Genomic DNA, 11358 nt, shown 5'->3' on the forward strand with positions numbered 1-11358 from the left:
ATTATGGAAAGTGTTAATAAATAGCTTAGAGCCATTGGTTTAGAATATACCTTTACATGAGAAAAGAGAAAAGTAAAAGATTTTTTTGCATTTTTTTATATTTTTCATAAAAGTGGTATTAAAACTTTCTTTTAATAGTCTATAATAAATGTCATAAGGGCATTGGTTAACATAACCTTATGTTATATATATTATTGCGATATGTATTTTACCATTACTTTCAAATTTACTACTTTACCTCTTTAATAATAATAATAAACTGTGTATTTCGTAATTTTTGATAGTTTATTTGCTAAAGATGTTACAAAATATATAATTTTTGGTAACTTTTATATTAAACATCTAACAATGGCTTAAAAGCTAACTTAGTATTTTTTTTTTTTTAGTTTTGTTAAATTTTGAAAAAAAAAAGTAAAAATTAAATAAATAAAAAGCTAAAAGCTGCAAGTATCTCTTTTTTTTTTTTTTTTTTTTGGTTAAAAGCTGCAAGTATTTGTCAAACATACTCAAAATGTATTTGAGCTTTTCCGGAAAATAAGAAAAGAAAGTTTTTAGATAAGTATAAAGAAGAAACCTTGTGTCATACATTTTTTACTTTTGTTAGTATAATTGTCTCCAAATGCCCAGGGAAAAGGACTTTCCATCCGAAAATGAAATTCCTTTTTTTAACTTTAATCCACTATTTTTGACGGCCCCCCACCCCTGCACACATGGGATTGAGCTCATGCAATCATCACGTCTAAAGTAAAAGCCAAAGGCCTAAAAAAATAAACCCCTTTGATCACATGGATTTGGAATCTCCATTTTCATTTACCTGTTTTGTAAAATATATATATTTTTTTTTAAATTAGAAGCGCAGCACCCACTTATAAACAGTAATTTTCTTTTTAGAGAATATACATTTATATTCAATGATCGATGTTGACCACTTATGAGGTCGTTGAGGGAATATTCTTGTATTAATTCTCTGTATTAATTTTTCTCTGTTCGTTGACACATGTCACTTTCCCATTCACCAAACAGAGAAAAAAATTTTGGAATTTACTAGCACCATTACATGATTTGCTAATTGCCAAAATATTAGGGTGATTCAGAGAAAGTGTTTTGGTTGTTTGGTTGTGTACCTTTTTCTCCCAAAACCCTTTTATGAAGGTTCATGTTTCTTTCACAAAGGTACGTAGACAAAATTACTGGGAAAAACAGAGAAATATGTCATGCTCATATGGGTTCATGACATGTGGCATCATTTGTGCACCATTCTACATCCATACCAACTCAATGATGATTGCACACGTTCTCTAATTTTTTTTTTTAAGGTCTTTCTTTTGCAACTTTTATAGCAGAGACGTTTAGCTCTTTGGTTGTAATTATAGGTCCTAGGTTCTAGACAAAAAAGTTAGCACAAATTAAAGGAAAAAAAAAAAAAAAAAAAAGAGCTTTGCCCACTTTTTCTTCGCAATTGCAACTATCCTAATAATTTGGATTTTATCAAAGCCACATTCAAGAAGGTTCGAGGAATGTTCTTGTACATTTGACCAAAAGCTAAAGAAAATTCATAACTAAATGACTGGGATACAATAGTTCTTTTTGGTAATTAAGTACATTATTCTAAGTTTTAAGTCATTGCAATTATAAAATTTAGCATATTCCCCATAATAGACCTTGTATATTAAGCGGCAATCAAGCTAGCTACCTTATATACTAAGTTGTTGTGTGAATTTCAATTTATAAATAAAATCTATAATGCTGTATTGTACTGTATTTTTTTTTTCTCCCTTTCTCTGAAAATTTATCAGCCGTACATGCATGCTCCTTGCATGATGGGTTTTGAGAAAAAGTTGAGTACTTAAAATATTAATATGGGGTACTTTTTTGTTCTCTCTACTTTTAGCGGGTAAAAGAAGCTGAGTAATGTGTATTGCCAGTATTGGTGATGGAGCAGCCAACCCATATAGCATTATAGATGTACTTGACAGAGAAAAAAAGAAAAGCAACTGTCTTTTTTAAGAGTCACGCAGGTAATAGGAGATAGGTCAGAAAAATGTTAAGATTATAAAAAATTTCACTATTTTTATCACTCAACTCGTTATATGATGAGTTGAAAATAATAAAGATATAAACCACTTAAGCACACGTGGCAAATTCTGACTGGTAAAAATTATAGAAATTTTTTGTGATCCTAGTTCAATAATTCATATATCATGTATATCCTAAATATGATGTGGCCTAGTGATAAAAACTTAAAACTTAGAACTCCACTGGCCATGTTACTTTCCACAAAATGCTCCCTTGTCCCCCTAATGGCAAGTACATATAGATGTACTGCGACTGCACAAAGGGACAATAGGAAGGAAAAGCATTCAGCTTTGCACAAAACGCCTCAGGTTCAGGCCACCCTATACGAGCATATACGACACTTATGAATTTTGTTGCGTGTGTTTCGCAGGTTCGTGGGTCGATTCATTGCCTCAAATAATAAGTGAATAATTGATGAGTGATAGATAGGTCTGAATGTGGCACTAAAAAAGCATCTTGAAATCTTGATACGTAACCAAAAGTGAACATATAATAAATCCAATATGATTAAATACAGATTCAAGCTTTGCCCTTTCATTGATAAGTTTGATTTTTAGAGTGAGTTAGGTAAATAGTTTTTATATGATTCTATTATTGATATGATTCTTATTTTATATTGACTACAATTTGTAAAAATATTATTATTATTATTATTATTATTATTATTATTATATTTTAAAAGAATAAGGCTTTTAAAGACTAAACAAAACAAGTTGAAATAAGAAATCAATATTAACATTCCCTAACCCCTATCATGTTCAATTTATTTTTTCTAGTTGAGTTTTGAGACATAGATTTATTGATATTTGTTTGTTGATTGCTTTAGTAGCTCCAATCCTAGAGAGTGAAACATATTGCATTAAGAAATGTAATACCCACATTATTTTCACTACAAATTTTTAATAACATAATGTTATTAATTATTACAGGCAAAGTATTTTATAGGAACCACTTGGGAATTGTTAGCAAAAGCGCATTAGCCATTAGGTGAGGCTAGCTGTAGGGTACTAGGGTGGGTATATAGTTAGTTTGGTATCACACGTGGTTTGAAGTGTGCTATAAAATTAGAGTATTTTCTTGCACTTGTGAGAACAAAAATAAAGGGGAGGGTGTGCTAGAGTATATTAATGAAAAACAAGCCTATTTACATGTTACTAAAAATGGTTTTCGTACCATTTTGAGTAATAATTTGGCACTAAATGCTGCAGATAAGGGTAAATGAAAAATGGGGGCATGAGAATTCACAAAACTTTAACATAGGGCATGAGAATTCAAATTTACTTTACTTGATTATCACATAATTCTTTAGGATTTGACAAATGGCATCATTATGCTTTGCCGAGGTGGATCTACTTTTGACAAAAAAAAAAATCAAGCACTGGGGCAACGCCGACATTGACTCTTGAGGTTTAATTTTAATTGCAATTCAAAGATCAGAGTAGTTCTTTTTTTTTTGGACCTTCAGTTTCTTTGGACCGGTGGGTGTGTTAGCTAAGATTAATTAATCAATCAATTTAAAACCTATCCATTTTGAAAAAAAAAATATCATAGATAGAGAATCTTCCAGATCATGTATGCAATTATGTAATATTGACTACATTAGTTGGCATACTGGACACGATGGAATTGCTGAGTGTGACTTTTTTTTTTCTTTTTCTTTTTTTTTTCTTTTTTTTTTTTTGATAACCTTGCTGAATGTGACTTGAGTGACACGTCCATGTCTCTTAGTGGTTTAGAGTCATCACGGTGATCGGAGAGACAAAACGACGGCCCACAATTGGGACTACCACCAAACCACCATTGCCTATGATGGTTAAGGCTTTAAATATAAACAAACACAGTGACAAAGAGTTATAAGCAAAACAACAAAGCCTACTTGTTACGAACCAAAACAAATCTAAAGTAATTGGAATCAAATATCATTACTACCAATTAACAACAAAACAAATCCTGAAATTTAATAATAAGTAAGAAAGTACTTCTATAAACCAACTAGGTATTGGTACTGAAAAATAAAAATAAAAACAATTTTAAGCCATCAACCACTATTCTTCTAATCTCTTATTTACATTTCTCTGTTCATAGTGGTATATCTCAAAATCTATCTTCTGAAACTTAGTAGTAACAATATCCATGGCCTTCAAAAACTATTTTCCCTTCATTCCTTCACATGATAGAGCAAGCATTTGGGTTTTCATCACTGAACATATTTGGTGCATGTTGCAAGTGCGCACCCACGGGCACGGGTACACCCATGGGTCCACCCACGGGTACACCCATGTGTCCTCCATATCCATGCCCATATCCATACTCACTCCCATTAGCATGCCCATACCCATTAACAAACCCGCTACCATACCCGTATCCATTGTCTTGATATCCAAACCCGGGATGTCCCATAAACTCCATTCTATTCTCCATCATTACATTACCGCTGCCGCCGCCGCCGCCTTGCTCTTTCCCACCATCTCCTCCACCCTTCTTCTTCCCGCCGCCGCCATCCTTCTTGTCACCGTCACCACCACCGCCTTCTTTCTCTTTCTTTGGGGGCACTACTTCCACTGACCTCTTGAGCCTGTCCTTCAAGCTTTCAGCTAAAGCCTTTGCATCCATAGTACCCTTCACGGTCACCAATTCCTTCTCTTTATCCAGTTTCATTTCTTGCACACCTACAATAATCAAAGCACCACCATCCAAATTAATCTAAATCAGTTTCATCAATTAAATTAGTAGTAGTTAATTAACTTAATTAAGTATTAATTAATTAATTAATTAAAACTTCAGGTTTCACCGTTACTGTAACGGAACCTCACCTTTGGTCTTCAAGACTAATCTGTTAATCTTCCCAATGCACCCCTGGCAGTGCAGTGACAGCTTCAAAACCGCCGTCGTCACCGGAGCCTGTACCATTCAAATTCATACAAAAATTATTAATTTTTTTTTTTAAAACTCAAAATTAATAATAATTATTATTTTCAATAACCAAAAAAAAAAAGAAATTGTATTGTAACGAATTTATTAGGTCCAATCTACTAAAATTGAATCCCTAAGTCTGACACAAAAACTAAAATAGCAAGTTAACCAAAGTTCAGGCTCTGATACTTTAATAAATTCTGAAGGACATCCAAAATAAATTTGAATGACAAGCTTGAGACACTAACATGCGCACCGTATTAATGGTTAAACTGCGCCTATTAATAGTACAAGAAAACCAGCGCTAACATGCGCCGGACGCGCAAAACCCAGCAACGTTATTGAAAAAAACAAAGGCTGAGAGGAGTGAGACTGAGGAGGATTATTATAATACTACAACTACAGTACAAAACAAGAGAGAGAGAGAGAGAGAGAGCGGCGCATGTTAGCAGATAGAGATACCTCTTTGGGTTTTTTTTCCTCAGCTTTCTTCTCAGGTTTGCTGTCGTCGGCGGCGGCTTTGTTGTCCTTCTTAGGAGGCAGAGGAGAGACAAGCTCCACATTCTTCTTCGTTTTCTGAGACAGGTAGTCTCTCAGTTTCGTGGGGTCTACTTTTCCGAACACCGTCAGCTTGTTCAGCGCCATCTCCGCCTTTACATCCTCCACGCCTGAAAAGGACGAATCACCAATCACCAACGTTGTTTCAGTGCAAAGGAATCTCAAAATCGTTAAACCCTTTAAAGGGTAGTTTTGGAAAAAGCCAGAATATTAATAAATAAATAAAAGAATAAATTTTGGACTTTCAAGAGTGTTTTGAGGAAAAAACGGTTTCCAGATTCGATTTTGTCAAATCTGACTAGAAAAAAAAATTAATTTTCTGGATAAACAAACAAAAACTTATACATTTACTTCCTAATTTTGTCAACAAATTTTTGACAAAAAAAGAAACTACGACGCAATAGATTGTTAAAACAAAGATTTTGTTGGAATCGGAGAGAGGTATTTGATACGAAACCTTGGAAATCTTTGACGCATCGCTTAATCTTGGTGGCGCAGCCTTCGCAATGCATGTCGATCTTGTAAACCGCCGTGAGTGAATTCGAGTCCTTGTTTTTCTTCTCTCCTCCGCCATTGTCCTTCTTCTCCTCCGCCGCCGCCACCACCTTCTCGGTCACCACCTCCTCGCTCTTGGCCTCGGCCTCATTAGCCTTCTGGTTCTGGTTTGGGTTCTGGTTGCTCTTGTTCTTGTTCTTCTTCTGTAACACCAAATGGAACATAGTACTCAACCCCATTATAACACACACATGAACCAAACCAAAAAAAAAAAAAACAAAATCAAATCAAAGAGCAAAACAGAGAAAACGATGCATAAATAGTAGTAATAGCAAGGAAAAACAGAGCCGACTCACCTTTGCCATTGCAGAGTCGGTTTTGGGTTTTTGGTTTTTGGTTTTTTTTTTTTGGCTCTCCTTCGAGTCCGAATCGTAGAATGAAAACGTATCCGGTAAACTCCGTATTTAAAGAGGAAGAAGGAAATGGTTTGTTGGTGTGAGAGAGAGAGAGAGAGAGAGAGAGAGAGTAGGGCAATGCTGACGTGGCATAGAGTGATTGATCATTATGATGTTGATGATGATGTTGAACTTGTTTTCTATGTTGTGTGTGTATGTATGTATGTGTGTGTGTGTGAACCGTGTGTACTATGATGTATTGTGCGGCGTGCATGTACATGATATGGGATTGGTCGGTCTAAACTCTAAAAAACCTTGTGCCTTAAAGGGTTACTGTTAAGACGTGTTGTGGGGGTACGGCACACGTGCGACGTCGTTTTAGCAGGCAGAAGCGAACGCAGAATTGAGAAACTTCTGGGTAATTTTGTGATAGGAAGATGGGATTTGTGGTGGGGGCCTCAAGTCTAGAGGGCCTATCATTTTTTTGGGTATCCTTTGCCTCTTTGTTTTTTTGTGCGCACCATCAAGTTCTCGTTTGAATTTGTTTGTTTGTTTCTTTATTTATCCTTCTATAATTTTTTTTTTCAAATGCATAACAAATCATTAAAAAAACAAAGGGGTCACCTCTAACCTTTTTTCCCCCTAAAAAAATCAGTAGTTTTTTTTTTTTTTTTTTTTATAAGGAGTAACTTACTAGTAAGTTAGCAAATATGAATAAAAATCTTATCAATTTTAGTATTTTACTTTATTTTTCACTAATCACATAGACAATTGTTCATTATTATTTTCACCTTAAAAGAAAACCAAAAGTTTAAAATGATGCAAATATACACGCATGGGCGACTTGTAAGACACACTCCCTATTTCTTTAGGGTAGGCAGGAACTATTCATTAGGTGTAGAAATTTTAGAGCTTTCTCCTTCCCCTTTTCTTCTAAAAATAGGTACAGGCATTGTAAAATAGTGATAAATACAGTGAAATACTGATTGACGGATAATAAAGATTATTGCTCTACGGCTCCCATTAATGTGATAAAATTTAAAATAAACTATTTATATTTTTTTTTAGGGATGTGAAAAAAACTAAATATGCATTAAATACATATCAATTTAGATAGAAAAAGTCAAATTATTTTGTAATAAATCATAGCTAAAAAGTAAAATAGGTCATGCTAACAAGTGTCCTAACTCATTAATAATCCATTTCAGGAAAGTTTAGATACCACTTTTATAGAAAATGAAAAAAACTGTCAAAATATTAATTACTTTTTTTCATTCTTTATAAAAAAATTTTTAAATAAATTATTAACGAATGCTCTAAGAACACTCGTTAGCATTTTCTAAATAAAATTTTACCAATTTACTATATAATGAGATTTATGATAAATTATAAACGAACCACAACTAATTTATTAACAGGTGCTGGCCGGCACCTGTTAACAAAGTCCTATATATATTTATGCAGCACCTTTAACAAAGTCCTATATATATTTATTTATTTATTGTCGGTAGTTGGCTGCCTTATTATCACATCAACAATCAATATTGTATTGGAATTTAATTTCAGTACCCGTTTGATCAGAGCTTCTGGGTCAAAATCATGTTGGCAGTTTCACTGCTAACGTATTTGCATTTAATTAACACTTCAATTACCAATTTTAAATACACATGAAAAAGGAAAATAATAACTCAAACTAAACATGACCCTCATGTGTTTCCCTAAAAAACTCAACATTGAAAAAAAAAAGAAGAAGCAAGTAATTGTGTCTCATATGGCGGAGCCAAGGCATTTTTTTAATTATTTATTTTCGGCTGAAAGGATACAACAACAACAGAACAAACAAAACAAAAACTCAAGCCCCGTCCTAATCCCCAATGGAGAGCATCAAGTCTGACTGTCTGAGGCATAACCAGCCCTTTTTTTCTTTTTCTTTTTTCTTTTTTTTATATTAAAGCAAAATGTCCATTTAGCTAAGCAAGCAAATGAGGTACTGTATTTTACATCTCTTTTATCCATTTTTTAGCAATCAAGAGTCACCTCACCAACTATCAAATATTTTATCAATATTGTATTGGAATTTATTTATTTCCAGTACCCGTTTGCAAGGACAGACCCAGGATTTGAACCTAGGGGACGAAAGCATGAACCAAAAAATTTCAAGTGACATGGTTTATTAAAAAAAAAAATCATGGTAGAAAAAACAATTGCACTTTATTACCATAAATATTTAAGTCAAAAAAGAAATAATATGAACCAAAAATGTTGAAAGTTACAATATGATATTCAAACTTTTTCGGAGAAGAATAAAAAAAGAAGAGGACTTTGGATCTCCAAATTTTGGATAATTAGAATTAATATGTTGATTTTATCACATTGACCAACTCACCAATATGATAAACTCACACTTTTGAATGCAACCAAAAATCACACTAATGAAGTTTTCAAAACTTTTTTTGAGGATTTTAAAAAATTGGGATATTAATAGTAAGTGTTGGCAATGCTACATCATCAATGTTGGCTTCTAAAAGAATTTTACATTTTATCTTTTGAAAATATTTTAAATATTGTAATTGACTTTCCCATAATTTATAAATTAATTAAAAAGTTATATAAATTATTATCACCCCCGTAAGGGAATTTTTTTTCTATNTCTTCTAAAAGAATTTTACATTTTATCTTTTGAAAATATTTTAAATATTGTAATTGACTTTCCCATAATTTATAAATTAATTAAAAAGTTATATAAATTATTATCACCCCCGTAAGGGAATTTTTTTTCTATGAGATTTTTTTGGTTATGAGTTATTGAATTATGATATTGATGATTTGTGGATTTTTTGTTATGTTGTATTTGGACTATGGAGGGGTCATGGGTTCAAAGAAAGAGTTAAGTGATTAGTTTTTTTTTGGGCTATTTGGACCAATCCAAAAATTTGAGGGGGGCCAACTATAACTCTAAAATATGGGTATGCAAATAAAATAGCTAAAAAAGTTTCTCAAAAAAAAAAAAAAAAAAAAGCTAATTTAAAGAGGGGGTGGGGTGGGGGAAGGGGCCCCCTTGCCCCTTAATGGGTCTGTCCCTGCCCGTTTGGACACAAATTTTGGAGCCAAAATCACGTTCATTGTTTCAAATAACCATTTTTAGGCATTTTGTACACATTTGAAATAGTGCTTTTTAGTTTTGTAAACGTGAAAATGTGCATTTTTGTGTTGCATTCAGAGTAGCAATTGCAAATCGCCACTTTTTCAAAAGGCCCAAAATCAAAATGCGAAACCAAACTCACCCTCCTTTTGATGGACCAGTTGTGGGAAAAAAAAAATCAGTAATATATGATGCTTCTAATAGATAATTTAAGTACAATTTATTGTTTGTCCGAAATCAAGTAAAATGTTGTAATAAAAATGAGAATTTGGGTCAAAATGGTAGGTCAAAAGTGAAATTTGATAATATCCTAAATGCCTGAATGGTCATTGTCTTGTTTTTATTTTAAATCCTTTTTCTGCTGAGAGGTCTAAGTGATGCTGATTGTTAAATAAAAAGTCAAGCTCAAAATTTTTTGGGACCCAAATGTTTACTAAGCTTTGCTCTAATAGCCCCACACACACGAAAAAATACACCCTGCTTATATTTCCTCACACTCACAGCTGGTGGGACCCACCAGCTGTGGGACCCACACAACTGTGAGTGGGAGGAATTAAGGGTATACTTCCTCCACAACACACGGAAAAACACAAAGCTTTGCTCTAGTAGCCTATATATGGGATGGAGCCCAGTTTGTGGAAAGCATACCAATGGGCCGGACTAAGAGTGAGTTCTATGGGTCGGCTATGGGGCCCAGATACCAAATAACGTCAATCATTAATCAAATTTAATCCAGTTTTAATCTGGCTCGGATAGTGATTCATAAGGGAGTTAAGAAAATATCTTCATGTGAGCAAAGAGTAACGCTACAGGTTTATAAATTATAATACTATATCAGAAGTATAATAGAAAGTTGATTTTACGAAGAAAAATGTACACGAAATGACTTTACATAACGGATGTGCATGGAGTACAGTAATAGGCCTCAAGTAGTTAATGTTGTAAAATAGTGAAACCTCAAATTACCAAGATTGGTTGTGAAAATATTTTAAGCTTGTGAAAGATCTTCAAACTAACAATAGTAACGAAGAAAATTAAACCAAAAGAAAATAGATACAAAACACCAAGAATTACGTGTTTAAGCAATAACTTACATCTACGGGTGACAACAAATAAATTTCACTATAACAAATTTAGGATGATACAAATTGATGTAGAGACACACCCACAAACCCAAATCCCAAATACACCCAAATAACTCTCTCTCACAAATACAAAACCAAAGAACCAAATACAAACCCAAGAACCAAAGGTTCACAAATACCAAATACAAATATCAAATACGAATCCAAGTTACAACACACCAAGAGAGAAAACCAAGCAGCAACAAACCTCTCTCACTATTCCAAATTGCAAATCCAACAGGAATTCCAAATCAAGTAATAAACAAGACTTTTAATAAAACTTAATAACTTCAAACAACAGTAACCCAAAAGGAATAAAATTCCTTCCTTATCCAAATCCAACAAGGAGTCAAACTCCTAATTCAAGCCATATTCTACCGTTAAAGCACTAAACTACAAAGATGTAGTAGATTTCAATTAGGTCAACTAGTAAAATTTCGTGTGATTTAATAAAAGATTTGAAATTTGATTCTCATTTACACCAAAAATTAATTTCTGTCTTGGACCTGCCGATAATGAGCAATCATCGTATAGATGACTATGGAGATGTGGTATTTTGCATGGAGAAATAATTACCTACAAAGTGTTAAATGTTGTTAACTTGTTATGGTAAGGCTCTATTTTTCATACTTAGCTTATATTGGTAACCATTTCA

The 11358-nt window shown here is 33.2% G+C and overlaps 1 protein-coding gene across 1 annotated transcript; it reads right to left on the minus strand.

The window, feature by feature from the left end:
* Window positions 1-3974: 3974 nt before the first annotated feature.
* Window positions 3975-6525, minus strand: LOC112023408 (heavy metal-associated isoprenylated plant protein 3). Its single transcript, XM_024056016.2, has 5 exons — window positions 6399-6525; window positions 6005-6245; window positions 5452-5657; window positions 4890-4977; window positions 3975-4745 (listed from the first exon to the last, which is right to left on the minus strand). Exons 1-5 carry the CDS (start codon window positions 6405-6407, stop codon window positions 4243-4245), a joined length of 1047 nt encoding a protein of 348 aa, XP_023911784.1. The 5' UTR covers window positions 6408-6525; the 3' UTR covers window positions 3975-4242.
* Window positions 6526-11358: the final 4833 nt, after the last annotated feature.

Source organism: Quercus suber, unplaced genomic scaffold, assembly GCF_002906115.3.
Source record: "Quercus suber isolate HL8 unplaced genomic scaffold, Cork oak 2.0 scaffold_666, whole genome shotgun sequence".
In the NCBI taxonomy this organism is placed as follows: Eukaryota; Viridiplantae; Streptophyta; class Magnoliopsida; order Fagales; family Fagaceae; genus Quercus; species Quercus suber.

Bases quoted from the DNA above. Each gene is read 5' to 3' on its own strand.
- LOC112023408 (XM_024056016.2), bottom strand. The intron at 5,658-6,004 runs GTTTCGTATCAA...CGTCCTTTTCAG, and splicing joins ATGCGTCAAAGATTTCCAAG to GCGTGGAGGATGTAAAGGCG. The intron at 4,746-4,889 runs GTGAGGTTCCGT...TGATTATTGTAG, and splicing joins ATTAGTCTTGAAGACCAAAG to GTGTGCAAGAAATGAAACTG.